The sequence below is a fragment of the Bos indicus genome, chromosome 3 (assembly GCF_029378745.1).
Source record: "Bos indicus isolate NIAB-ARS_2022 breed Sahiwal x Tharparkar chromosome 3, NIAB-ARS_B.indTharparkar_mat_pri_1.0, whole genome shotgun sequence".
NCBI classification, from domain to species: Eukaryota; Metazoa; Chordata; class Mammalia; order Artiodactyla; family Bovidae; genus Bos; species Bos indicus.
This window is the reverse complement of record NC_091762.1, coordinates 19,286,980-19,300,967: the sequence shown is the minus strand read 5'-3', so window position 1 is coordinate 19,300,967 and position 13,988 is coordinate 19,286,980. Positions and strand designations below refer to the sequence as shown.

At 48.6% G+C, this 13,988-nt stretch overlaps 1 protein-coding gene across 1 annotated transcript; it reads left to right on the top strand.

The window, feature by feature from the left end:
- The first annotated feature begins 6,237 nt into the window (after positions 1-6,237).
- RIIAD1 (regulatory subunit of type II PKA R-subunit domain containing 1) lies at positions 6,238-13,603 on the top strand. Its single transcript, XM_019955489.2, has 5 exons — positions 6,238-6,364; positions 6,864-6,940; positions 11,637-11,683; positions 12,781-12,907; positions 13,485-13,603. The coding sequence occupies exons 1-4, from the start codon at positions 6,281-6,283 to the stop codon at positions 12,849-12,851; spliced, it is 279 nt and encodes a 92-aa protein (XP_019811048.1). The 5' UTR covers positions 6,238-6,280; the 3' UTR covers positions 12,852-12,907; positions 13,485-13,603.
- The last annotated feature ends 385 nt before the right edge of the window (positions 13,604-13,988 follow it).

Below are 13,988 nucleotides of genomic sequence, written 5' to 3'. Positions count from 1 at the left end.
CGAGTTGGGCAAGGTACTAAGATGGAGAATTTACAGAGGAGCCCTAAGGTGGGGTCCATTGTTCCGGGGGCTGGAGCTGTCCCCGGTGCTGGAAGAGAAGACCCAGGAGAGGGGAGCAAGGGGGAGGAAGAGAGGGGAGCCGGCATCTGGGGAGACTGAGAGTGGGGAGCCAAGGAAAGAAATCAGGGGAAAGAAGAGGGCATAGAGACAGTTGGGCAGGTTAGGGGCGGGTGAGGAGAAGGGTGTAGCTGGGGAAGGAAGCAGGTCACGGAGCCTGGGGGAAAGGGCAGAAGGGACCCAGAGAGAAATATGGAAACGGGATTGTGGAAGAGAGAGCAGGGTGAGAAGAGTACAGAGAGGGAATTGTATGTTTTCCAGAAAAGACAGCAAGGAAAACTCGATCTTGCTGGCATTTGCTGACGCCCCCTCCTTGCCCTCTGGGGGGTTTGTGTGTAATACGCGCGTGGGCAGCGTGGCAGCGGTGGTGGTGACAGCTGGTGGTGACAGCGTCACGGGTGGTGACAGCTTTCTCACTGGGAAGCTCCTTGAAGACCAGGACACCGTTTAATTCAGCATTTTACTGTTCACAGTGTCTAGCACAATGTCTTATTCACACATAGTAGGAGCTTAACAAATATTTCTTGAAGAAATAGTCAAAGCAAAGAACCTCTGATGAGAGTAGATTCCTGATTGCCTCAGTGGGCAGAATCACAACCATCAAGCTCCCCTTCAGTGCAGAGGAAACCCAAACGCTCCTTCCTTCTCCTCCCCCTGCCCCAGTTAGGTTCCCTGAGTGGGACTCTGAGACCGAGTCAGGTCGCACAGAAGCACACTTGGGGGCCAGTACTCCCCTAGACAGCCCTACTGTAGATAATCAGTTTACCCGATGACGTCAAAGGAGCTTGACCCCTCCATGCACTGGGCTTGCTCACAGCTCCCCCTCAATGCAGAGAGTATCTGCTGACCTCAAACCTCCTAGCCGGGGCAGCCCTTGCCCGCCATCTGGTGCTCACCTACCAGGGCTCACAGCTTTTGTGGGACACCCTGCCTCCTGTCACCCTTTCGTCACCCCAGAATGAGGCTGATGTCTCCACATCTGAAACCTGTCCCACCTGAATCCCAGCACCCCTTTTCCTAGGCTCTCTGGGCAGGCCAGCTTCTTATTCTGTAAAGGGAAATAACAGTAACACTGCTTAGAGGGCTCTTATGGTGTTGGTTCATGTCCTAGGCATTGTTCAAGTGCTTTATATTGACTAACTTGTTTAACCCTCAGCACCACCCTATGATGTAGGCTCTATCATTATCTCCCAGTAAAGATGAGGAAATCAAGGCACAGAGAGATTAAATGAATTCCCTAAGGTCGTGCATTAGAAAGAGATATAGCTAACTGAGAGCGGAGGCCGGAGACCGGACAGTCTGGTTCCAAATCCACGGGTTTAACTCCCCTATCACATCTCCTAGTGGGAATGCGGGGAGTGGTTGAGCCTGGATTTTCTTCCTCTTGTGTCTTCATCTGAGCCCTAGGTGAGACATATCCTTTCTTCTACTGCTTAATCCTTCATTAACCCCCTTCCACCCTTCCCTCCTGTGGCCTGAAGTCACATTCTTCCAGGTATGTATGTTTGAGAGAGAGAGAAAGTGTGTGTGTGTGTGTACAGACATGATTATACTTCACTGTATGAATGTCCAGGTCCTCCCTGTAGGGTCCTCTAAAATGGGTGTGGTGGCAGATGGTAGAGGACCACCTGACCAGCATTCTGACCAGAGTGGCCAGAATACGAGATGGCAGTGCCAGGGAGTCAAGAGTGCAAACACATCTGAAAAGTAACTTTCCACTCACCTCCCCACCCCCTCTGCTCCTTCCCTTGCCTCCTAATCTGATCTTGGTATTTATGGAGATGCTAAACAGATCTCGCCCTCTGAGGACAGAGCCTAGGAAGACCCCATGGCCCTGTTGATCTCATTACTCTGTGTCTTGTCAGCAGACCTGCCGCCCTGCTGCTCATTCAGGCTTGGGGCTAATCATATTAATTGAAATATTAAACATTCACAAAAGCGAATTATAATGAACTCCCCTCACTCCTCCTCCCAGTCAGCAACTGAGGAGACAGCTGCAAGGCAGCAAAATGTCTTCAATCCTTCGTTTAGTTTGTGGTCCCCAGATGGAAGGTTTCAGTCTGAGAGGAGAGGCAGGCTTTAGGGGAAAGAGGTGGGAGCTCTCTTTAGGCCCTCGTTGCTAGGTGACTTTGGGCACATCTCTGTTTTCTTTCCAGCCATGGGGGAGGGTATCTCTATGAGGTAAATGCTGGGGTGGGGGGTGTGTGTGGGGGGAAATGACCCAGAGGCCCATACTGGGGAATTGCCTTCCTGGAGGAAATGAGGCTTCCAGCTCCTCATTCCTCCAAGGTACTTTCTCTTCCCACCACTGCAAGCTCATCCTCTTTCTTGTGCTTTTGCGCTCAACATTAAGATGTCCTGCATTAAAAGATTATTGACTTTATAAAGGGAGAGCACACTCCTGGTTTTAGATTCTTAGGAACTGAGAAGTGCTAAATAATTGGGATGCTTTTCAGAAAGGACATAATGTAGTGATGGCATGTGTGGGCAGAGTGACTGGTCACCAAACACTTGCTGGCCTCACTAATTGAAATCAAGAGTGAAGACTTCTGCAGCAGAATCTATAAGAATGTACAGAGAGAACTGATGCTATAACCTTCCTTCCCTCAAGTGGAGAGGTAAGACAGGCCAACGCAATCTACAATAGTGAGAACTGGCCCTTCACTCGTGTGCATGCTCAGTCGTATCTGACTCCTTGTGACGCCGTGGCTTCTCTGTCCATGGAATTCTCCAGGCAAGAATACTGGAGTGGGCTGCCATTTCCTGCTCCAGGAGATCCTCCTGACCCAGGGATCGAACCCAAGTCTTAGGCACCTCCTGCACTGTGAGGTGGATTCTGTACCGCTGTGCCACCTGGGAAGCTGTTTGAAAAAATGAAAGTAGCTTCTCTTATTTCCACATATGTGTATTTGGGGTTTAGGTCATGGGATGTGGTCAGTCAAGAAAGGTTTGATTGATTCTCAAAGCACAAGAAGATCATAGCCTAGAAGAAGGACATTAATCATTTTATGCACGAGGGTAGGGGGCGTGGAGGGAATTCTGTGTATATGCCTATTGTGTGTGTGTGTGTGTGTGTGTGCGTGTGCGTGTAGATTTTCCAGTCCAGACCAGCACTGTTTACTATAATGCAAGATATATATATATATATATATATATAAATAATTTAAAAATTTCTAGTAGCCACATTAAAGAAAGTAAAAATGAAAAATCTTTTCATATTTTATTTAACTGATATATTCAAAATATTATTCAATGAGTTTATATGACATATCCAAAATATTCAACATGTAATCAACATAAGGATTAATAACGAGATATTGTACATTTTTAAAATACAAAGTCAGACTTCCCTGGTGGTCCAGTGGTTGACAGTCTGCCTGCCAGTGCAGGGGACACAGGTTCAATTCCTGGTCCAGGAAGATTCCACACGCTGCAGGGCAATTGAGTCCTCAAGCCACAACTATGGAAGCCCTTGCAGTCTAGAGCCCATACTTTGCAACAAGAGAAACCACTGCAATGAGAAGCCTGAACAAGCAAATAGAGAGTAGCCCCCACCCTCAGCAACTAAAGAAAGCCCATGCACAGCAATAAAAATGCAGTGCAGCCAAGAATAAATAAACAAAAGATTAAAAAAATAAAGTCTTCAAAATCCAGGTACTTTGCACTTATAGCTCATCTGATGCAGCAAATTTCAGCCACAGGTGTCTGGTGATGACCACAGTGGACGGTACAAACCTAGAGGTTTTACTACTAACTTCTCTGGGGAGTGGAGGGGTGGGCAGAGACAGGTCTTGGCCGGGAGAAGCATCACCTCTGATTAACCTCTGCTTTGGCCGAAAAGAATCACTTCCGACAGATGGCAGCTTATCTGGCCAGCCTCTCACTATAATTCACGCTCCTAAAAAACAACCCAAATGATTACTAACCCAGATGGGGTTTCTGGGAAGAAGCTTTTAGGCCACTATTTAATCTACCTCTGGAGGTTTTCTCCTGGCTTGAGAACTGCCAACATTTTCACTTCTTTTCCTCAGTCTTTTTTTTTTTTTGTCCACACTGCAGCTTGTGATATCTTACTTCCCTGACCTGGGATTGAACCTGGCCCCAGCAGAAAAAGCACCAAGTCCTGACCACTGGTCCACCAGGGAATTCCCTCCTCAGTCTTTTCTGAGAAGCAGATGGCAGAGAGACCCCTCCCAGGCCATGGCCTGATATTGGGTTTGTTAAGCTCTTTCCTTGCTCCTTGGGTGTATGTGCCACGTGATGCAGTTGTTCATAAATCTGAAAAGACCGCCTCCTTTTGCCCTCTCTTCCCTGCCTCTCAGGCAATCTGCTGGGCATGATCTCTGCGGGTGTAGAAACTCAGCACTTGTGTGTATTGTCAGACAGCCTCCTGCCCTTTCTAGGTGCTATTTTCAGCTCTCTGACTTTTTGTCTCACTTTCTCTTCTTAATTAGCTAGTAGAAGAACACATCTTGAAGACCAACTGCCTTTCCCCTCCTGTGTATCATTGGGAGTGGGAGACATGATTTAGAATTTATAAGGAGCAGTTAATCTACACAAGAAAGTCAGTCCAAGATGGGAAACTTCTGGCAGGAAGTCCCCAGGTCCTGTCCAGCATTTTTAGTCTGAGAATGTTCCTTCCTTTGTAGAACTCGGTTCATTCCTTGCTATAGGGTGCTTTCATGTTTTGTTAAGAACCCAAGACTTCAGTGTCTACAGGATAGATGGAGGGGTTTGGCTTCTGGGCCAGTGGAAAGGGAAGAAGCCTAGATTCTCCTTTACTACTACTAAGGCTTTAAGTGAGAGGGTCAGGAACCAAATTCTGGGAGAGTTTGCCTTAAGGAATCCCTTTTCCAGTTTCGCTCTTTTTTTGTTCACTCACTCATGTCCAACTCTTTGTGACCCCATAGACGGCAGCATACCAGGCTTCCCTGTCCTTCACCGTCTCCCAGAGCTTGCTCAAACTCATGTCCATTGAGTTGGTGATGTCATCCAACCATGTCATCCTCTGTCATGCGCTTGTCTTCCTCTCTTCAATCTTTATCAGCATTAGGGTCTTTCCCAATGAGTCAGTTCTTCCAATTAGGTGGCCAGAGTATCAGAGCTTCAGCTTCAGCTTCAGTCCTCCCAATGAATATTCAGGACCAATTTCTTTTATGATTGACTGGTTTGATCTCCTTGCAGTTCAAGGGACTCTGAAGAGTCTTCTCCAACACCACAGTTCAAAAGCATTGATTCTTTGGTGCTCAGCCTTCTTTATGGTCCAACTCACATCCATACATGACTACTGGAAAAACCATAGCTTTGAGTAGACAGACCTTTGTCAGCAAAGTAACATCTCTGCTTTTTAAGGTTTGTCATAGCTTTTCTTCCAAGGAGCAAGCATCTTAATTTCATGGCTGCAGTCACCATCTGCAGTGATTTTGGAACTCAAGGAAATAAAGCCTGTTACTATTTCCATTGTTTCCCTATCTATTTGCCATGAAGTGTTGGGACCGGATGCCATGATCTTAGTTTTTTGAATGTTGAGTTTTAAGCCAGCTTTTTAACTCTTCTCTTTCACCTTCATCGAGTCTTTAGTTCTTTTTTGCTTTCTGCCATAAGGGTGGTGTCATCTGCATATCTGAGGTTATTGATATTTCTCCTGGATATCTTGATTCCAGCTTGTGCTTCATCCAGTCCAGCATTTCTCATGATGTACTCTGCATATAAGCAGGGTGACAATATACAGCCTTGAAGTACTCCTTTCCCAGTTTGGAACCCATCCGTTGTTCCATGTCCAGTTCTAACTGTTGCTTCCTGACCTGCATACAGATTTCTCAAGAGGCAGGTAAGGTGGTCTGGTATTCCCATCTCTAAGAATTTTCCACAGTTGTCTTTCCAGTTTTGCTCTCAAGTTAAAGAAAAAACTATTTGAGGTTGGGTGGGGTCAAGAAGAAGGACTCATTTTTACACAGAGTCAAGCTGGAAATCCAGTCTCCAAATCTGCGGAAGGGGATCCTTTAGAATCCCTCCGGAGCTCACTCCCTGACTTCAGAATGGCCCCCTTATTGGTTCTCTCAGCCCCGCCCCCTGCTGGAGAGGGCCGGGCTTGAGGGCGGGGCCAGGCTGGGGGCGGGTCCTCACCTGCTGTGCCGCCCGTCGCCTTGACGACCGCGACAAGATGGCGAACCTGACGGGCACGATTAAGGGGCTGTACCCCGAAACACTGAGCCCAGAGCAGCTGGAGAAGCTGCGCGGCTTCAAGGTGGGTGCGGTCCCAACTCCCGCCTCCATCGGAGTGCAGCTCCTCCCCGGGTGAGGGCCGGGCCCCAGAGAGAAGGGACTCGGGAGCCTGTGCCCAGATAAAGGGGCGGAAGGCTGCGGGATGGGGACACCTCCGGCGGACCCCTGGCTTCTGGGTCCTTGAACAGATCCCCGCAGGCGCTTGAAAGTGCAAAAAGAACTAAAATAGGAATGTACCAGAAAAATGGACCGAATTGACTGCCGGATACTTTAACTTAGATACAAACAAGAACTTCCCAACGGTAGAGACCCGACTTTAGTTAAGGCGCCTAAGCCTGAGCCTGAGACAGCACTGGAGATGTTAATAATCTGTAAGAAGAGAGATGGCTTAACTGTTCAAACATCCTGGGAAGAGACCCGGGTTAAGGGAGCCCCTTGTTTCCCCAAGCCCTCTGCACCTCCGCCTGGAACCCTGAAATCTTTCTCTTCATGGAGGGTGACCTTTTGCTCTTGACCCCCAGATTCAAACTCGGATTACTAATGAAAAGTACCTTAGGACCCACAAAGAAGTGGAGTTGCTCATAAGTGGTTTCTTCAGGTAGGTGGTTTTCCAGACTGGCCTTGAGTAAATAGTGTAAATTTTTACCGAATCTCTTTGGGGATAGATGAGTGTGAGTCACGTCCTCTTTGTTTAAACACAGCTTGTTGCTTCCTTTAGGGTCTGAAGATTAGAAAACATCCTAAGATGGAATGTTTTCTAATGCTGGGGCCTGTGACACCCAGGATTTTCTTGTTATTTCTAGAGGCTTCCTTCAGTTATCTCAGAAATATTAATATGCATTCATTTTAGCTGTGAAGATAAATATATACCTTCTGACACTTGGAAGAAGGAATTTGGCGTTGAGAAACTCAGCAGACACCTACTGGGTGTAGAACACTATTCTCCACAGTGGTATTTAACAAGATCATTAGAACTTAAAAAAAAAAAAGAATTATAGCTGTCTGGCCTTTCAGATGTACCAGAGAACATAGTAGAAAGACTCCAAGGGTTGGAAGCCACTCCCCTATAAGTCCTGGGGAAAAGAAAACCATTTTCCACCATATCTTGGAGACCTTTTCCCTTCCCCCACACTGCTTTTCAGTGTGGCATTTGCTTGAATGGAAAATTTTCCTAATGGGATGAAAAGCAAGGAATTGAGGAGGGAAAAAAATCATGGCGCATCAATGGATGGAAACAATAGAGCTATCTCAGAAATACTGTTTGGCTACAGACAAATAGACAAGATTTAAATAATAATGGCTTCCATATCCAGGCACTGCGTTGGTTTCCTCCATTAGCAGTTATCACACTGTAGTGTAATTGCATTGTCCATCTTTTGTCTCTCTCCCTGGACCAAAGCTCTAAGCTAGTAGAGCCATGGTTTTGTCCCCAGGGCCCACACAGTGTATGGCAAATTGGTACATGTGTGCTGATTCTCCCAGCAGCTCTACAAAGATAGTTTATTATCAGTTCCATTTTACGCATGATGTACTTTACCCAGATGCTGAACCAGGATCCAAACCCCTGGTTTTTCCACCGCGTTTCACTGTAAGCACACAGGAGCTGGGAGCCAGAAGTTGTGCTCTCCTTTGTCTTTTAAAGATTTTTATTTTTTCGCTCGTACCGGAGTGCATGCAGGATCTTAAGTTCCCTGGATCGAACTCAAACTTGAGCCCCCTTTTGCAGAAGTGTGGTAACCATTGGACCACCAGGGAAGTCCCTGTCTTTTTAAAAGTAGGCCTAGAGGGGTGTCTTTCTTCATGCTTCATTGTTCTTCATATTTTAGCCATTTCTCCAAATGGCAGTGGAGTCTCAGGGGGCAGATAGGGGAAGGGGAAGGGGCAAATGGAAACCTATCTGAGAAGTTTGGTTTTATTTGGGCTAGGGGTAAGACTTGGCCAAAAGATCGATTAGGGGTCCTCTGGAAGTGTCAGCCCTGGGGATCGGGCCATCACTTTCTGTACCTTTTCTTCTAAAGGGAGATAAAGGAAGACATCTGTCCTGTCCTGGGGAGCTCACAATGCAAGTTAGGAATGATTCCAGCATGGAGATTGGGAATAGATGGTAAAACCTGAAATATCTCACTTGCAACGTTCACAGACAAAAGGATTAAAAGCAGTGGGGGTAGTGAATGAAGAGGGCACTGTTTTAATCACATGGCAGGAATGGCCCTGCTTCTCTGCCCAGGAACAGTTTCCAGGAGTAGCCTGGCGTCTGCAAGGACAGCCCCAGGCAATTTTCCCTCTCCTTCCTTATCATCCCCCTCTTGGGCCAGGTGGGCCACGAGGCCTCTCCTTTTGCTGTCCCTCAAGCTCCTCTCATGAAATCCTCCTGGCCCCCTTTAGGCCTTTCTCTTTCTGGGATGGAGGTGGGAGGAAAGCAGAAGTGTTTGAAGTTTGAGGGTTTGTTTTCAGGGCGTATGTGTGTGTGTGTGTGTGATTGTTATTTCCTTTGGATGGTACCAGAATGAACCAGAATCAGCCTGTCATCGGCCCTGGATGCTTCTGATGGTCCTTCCTATAAGAAAAGAGGAAGGGAGAAGCAGGGACAGAGTCCCAGGCGGCGTGCCTGTCCTCACCTGGCCTCAGGTCTCTGCTGTAGACTCACTGCAAGCCGTGAGAAGCCCCACAGCGTTTTTGTTGGGAAACTGGCTCCCCACTTGGCTCTTTCAGATCCTGATGATTTATGGCCATCCAGCCACAGCTTTCTGGTCTGTACTTATATATACAGTGTACGGAACTCTTCATACCTTGAATTTGGAAGCTGAAAAATGGAAGGAGTAGGGATCTAACCTATTTTTAGGCACCCAGAGATCTCAGGTTTTAGGCTGGAGGTAGGAACAAAGTGTGACATTGTAGGAAGGCTTTACTAGGTGTTTCTGTAAACAGCCAGGCAGATGAATCTTCCCAAACCGTAGCACCAATCATATCATTCCTTGGCTGGAAAAATCTGCAGTGGATCCACAATATCACCTTAAAAAATTCTATTGAAATATAAAATACCAAAAAAGTGGCATGAACTTTCACAAGCTGAGAATACACATGGTGCTAGTGTCCAGATTAAGAACTAGAATCTGACCAGCACCTCAGACCCTTTGTGGCCCCTTCCAGTCACTTCTTCCAAAAAGTTAGTCAGCATCCTGACTTCTTTGTGTGTGTGTGTGTCCTGACTTCTAATTGCTCAGATTCATATTGCCTTTCTGTGTCCTTTGAAAGTGAAATGAAAGTCGCTCAGTTGTGTCTGACTCTTTTCGACCCCATGGACTATATAGGGATTCTCCAGGCCAGAATACTGGAGTGGGTAGCCTTTCCCTTCTCCAGGGAGTCTTTCCAACCCAGGGATTGAACCCAGGTCTCCCACGTTGCAGGTGGATTCCTTACCAGCTGAGCCACCAGGGAAGCAAAAGAGTGCCTGAGTGGGCAGTCTGTCCCTTCTCCAGGGGATCTTCCTGACCCGGGAATTGAACTGGGGTCTCCTGCATTGCAGGCGGATTCTTTACCAACTGAGATATGAGGGAAGTCCTCTGTGTCCTTTATATAAATGGAATTCCACAGTATGTGCTCTTGTGCCTGGTTCATTTGCTCAGCAATATCTTGCAGCCCCTCCATTCTCCTTGCTGTGCAGTATTCCACGGTAGCACTTTACCACACTTTATTTATCCATTCCCATCACTTCTTTTGGGCTTCCCTGGTGGCTCAGACGGTAAAGAATCTGCCTGCAATATAGGAGACCCAGGTTCAATCCCTGGGTCAGGAAAATCCCCTGGAGAAGGAAATGGCAACCCACTCCAGTATTCTTGCCTGGAGAATCCTCATGGGCAGAGGAGCCTGGCAGGCTGTGGTCCACGGGGTCATAAAGAGTTGGACACGACTGAGTGACTAACAACATCATCTCTTGAACTGAGTAGGAATGTCTCTCCCTGGCCTTTAAGGCCCTCCATATCAGGCCTTCCTTCACTTTCCTCTATTTCCTGCACGTGCCCCCACTCTAGCCAGACTGGACCCCTCTGGTTGTTTCACTGAGCGCTCTTCTAGGCAGTGCAGAAACAAAAGTGGAGATGACGCGGTTCCTACCCTGGAGGAGTTCACTCTCAATAGAATGTGAGCTGTTCCCTTGACTTTCCAGACCTTTGCTCCTGCTGCTTCCTTGTTCTGGAAGGCTCTTGTCCCTCAGCCTTTGTCCCATGTGTACCTCAAGGTACACATCTCAAATGCCAGATGCTGTGTGATGACCTGGGGGGTCTTGTTTGAAGAGGCTGCCCTCTCTCTGATCTCTCAGCACACTATTCTGAACCCTCCTGTAGCACTACCTGGAGGTTACTTGGCATTTTGGAAACTTACCCGTTTCCTTGTGCTTGACTGTCCTTTTTTTGAGGTGGGGCTGTATTTATCTTTTTAAAATCAATCCCTCATATCTTATATAGTGACTTACACCTAATTTGTGCTCAGCAGTTGTCAAGTTGAATTGAAGGAAAAGAAGGGAAGCAAAATTGTCGAAACTTGGAAGGCAGGGGCCTCCTGGGCAGGCAGGGCAGCTGTAGCCACGAGGCTATGTTGCAGAACCCTGGCCTTGGAGCCACACGACCTGGGGCTCCTCTCCTTTATTTACTCACTTCATGAACTTGGGCAAATGGTCAACCTTTTGAAAGCTCGGTTTCTTCCTGTGTAAAACGGGGCACAGTCATTGCTGTTTCACGGGGTTGGAGAGTGAGGTAATATCTGTGGACCTGCTTTATGAGCCATAAAACTCCGTGGGATGTGAGGCAGTCTCAGCTGCCCAGTGGGCCGGCCCTGCGGGTGTCGTCACAGCGTCCACGGGCCTGCCGGGCCAACAGCTGCCTCACGTCTGTCTGCTCAGCTTTGTTTCCTGTGCTCTCTTGCCCCACCCGTGGCAATTTCTGGTTGCTCTTCCTCAGAAGGTTGTGGGTGCCACACCTGTCCCCCACACGTGAGACCCTCAGGGACGAGGCAGCGAGCTCTTCAACCCTGGCCTGGCCTTGGTTTTGTGAAATGATTGTTGAGTGAATGACAAGCTTCACTTGGCTACAGCACTCGCTGTCTCGTGAGCTGATCATTCCCTAGGCTCCTTGCTTCTGGCCCCGGATCCTGACTTGAAGGAGAATCACACCGGAAAGGGTCCTTGGCAGGAGGCCTCTGGCTCTCTGCCCGCTACGACAGGTGTGTCTCAGGTCATCGGCCGACAGACAGCTCAGGACCTGCTTTACCTCCACCCCGTGCCCCTTGTTGTTTTCCAGAGAAATGTTTTTGAAAAGACCAGACAACATTCCAGAATTTGCCGCAGGTGAGTAAGGCAGCATCCCTTTGGGGTGAGTGATCAACGCGCACCAGGAGTGTTCCTGTGAACTGCGACTTGGACAAGGCAGAGCCTGGGCTACCACTTCACCCGATGTCTCCCAAGGGAGCTTTCTTCAAAACGCTCTTTCCTCCATGTTATTTCCTCAGAATGAGGACAGATAAGAAATGAGGCAGAACTTCCTCGTGGTAAAGATGGTTAAGAATGTTGAGATTCCCAAAGGGACAGACAGGCAGCTCTTTTCCCGGGAATCTTAAAGCAGGGTTCTCAGCCCAGGCTGTGCATTAAAGTCACCTGGGGAGCTTTTAAAAAATACCGATGCCCGGGCCCACCCCAGGGTTTTATTTAATTAGTCTGGGGTGGGGCCTGGCATCCACTGTTTTAAAGGCTCCCCAGGTGATTCTAATGGGCTCCGCTGCCCTGAGAGGGCTTGAGGTCAATGGTATTTAAAGGGAAGGGGCTAGGCCGACTGATTTCTTAGGTCCTTTTAGCCCTGGGAGTCCGTTACAGCCTCACAAGGTTCCTGATTGAATCTAAGTACGTCTTTGCTGCCACAGCAGATGCTGCCTCTGATTCACATTATGCCGGGTGTATAAAAATCCTCCTTTGTCGTCATCCTGCGAGAGCCTGGCCCTCCTTGGAGAGGATATTCTCAGAGAGGGCGTGATGTCTCAGACAGGAGCCGGCAGGCCGAGTGGAGACAAGAATAACACTTGGTATTTATTTGGGCCCCAAGATGGGCCTGGAGCAGAAAGCCAGAGACTCGTCAACCCTCTGACGGCTTCCTGTGCGTCAGCAAGCTGATAAGCCAGTGGCAGGGTGGTGTGGTGGGGACCGGGGCCACCCCGTGTCCCCCTTCCCGGGAACACTGGAGCTGGAGGCTCAGAAGTGCTGGGGGTCGGGGCAGTGCAGATGGTGACCCTGGAATTTGCTGTGACATCTCATATTACATCGTAAAACTGGTCTGCAGGAACAGTCCTGCCAAGACAGAGCTGTCCCTAACTTTTTAGCAGAGTGAGCTGTCTCTCCCCTCGTCTACTTCCCCTTAGATTTAGATGATTTCTTCTTTTTGATTCTCATCCCAGACTATTTCACGGATCCAAGACTTCCCAACAAGATTCACATGCAGCTAATTAAGGAGAAGAAAGCGGCTTAATTAGCAAAATCACGATGCTCAGCTGTTGAGAGAGACCAGAAAGAATCCAGCCTTTGGTGGGTGTTAACCTCACTTACAGACAGAGGCTTCTTCACTCCTGTGAAATAAGCACTGGCTCATCGGCCTGGGGTGTGAAAGAAACCAAACAGTCTGCAGAGAAGTTTCTGCAAGTGTTGAGTTTTCCTGACACCACCTTGGGGAATTAGGGGCTGTGAAGAGAGGCCCAGGGTTTGTCTGGCGTATCTGTGGCAGAGACATCCGTCTTCTTAATCTAGTGACGTGGTTGAGAGTGGAAGTTGGAGTAGTTCTGGAGGAAAGAGAGGCAGGGAAGCGGGGGTGGGATCTGTTGCCACAGGCTTCCTGCGAGCTCCTGTAGTGGCCTTTTCCTTGTGTCCTTGGTGGTGGGAGTGGAAGGGCTTCCCCGCTGCTTCTGGAAGGGGTGGAGGCCGCTTCCCTCGCAGCATTTGGATTGGGCATGCCCCCACCCCCATCGTCAAACCAGGCTACCCTGTGAGGGCCAGCACACATTTTCCAGGCAGGCTTCTGAAATGATGTGGAAGGTTGGGAGTTTTAAATGTGAGGTGGGAAGAAGCCACACTCCTGATTTAGCAGCACCATTTCTTTTTTTTGCAGGGTCATCTGAAAGCCAGAGAGCTGTGTTGCCCTCAGTGTGGGTTTCCAGGCTGCCCTGGGCTGCGCCTGCTGTTGCAAAGGCTTTTAAAGATACTCATTAAAAGCAGACCTTCCTGTGCTCTCTGCTTTATTTCAATCAGGAGGAGGAAGACATCCTTCACGGGAGGCTGCTCTACCCCTCCTCTGACCTGGGAGGTAGCAGGGCCTGTCTCTGTGTCCATGGCAGAGGCCTCTCAGTTCAGCCAGTGGGCTGGCTGCCCGCATGTGCTCCCTGCCCCTCCAGACCCTCCCTCCCAGGGCCAAGACTAGACAGAAGAACAGTGGCGAGTATCTGGAGAGGACCACAGCTGGCCGTGGTGGTACTCAAATGAACGGAGTCCCCGCTTCCGAGGTGGCTTTTGTTTTTTATCTTACCTCCGGGGTTACTGTACCGAGAGTACAGGTGATGATTAACTTTTATTTCCATAGAAGCAATAATCAGAGGAATTGGGTTGGAAGAACAGC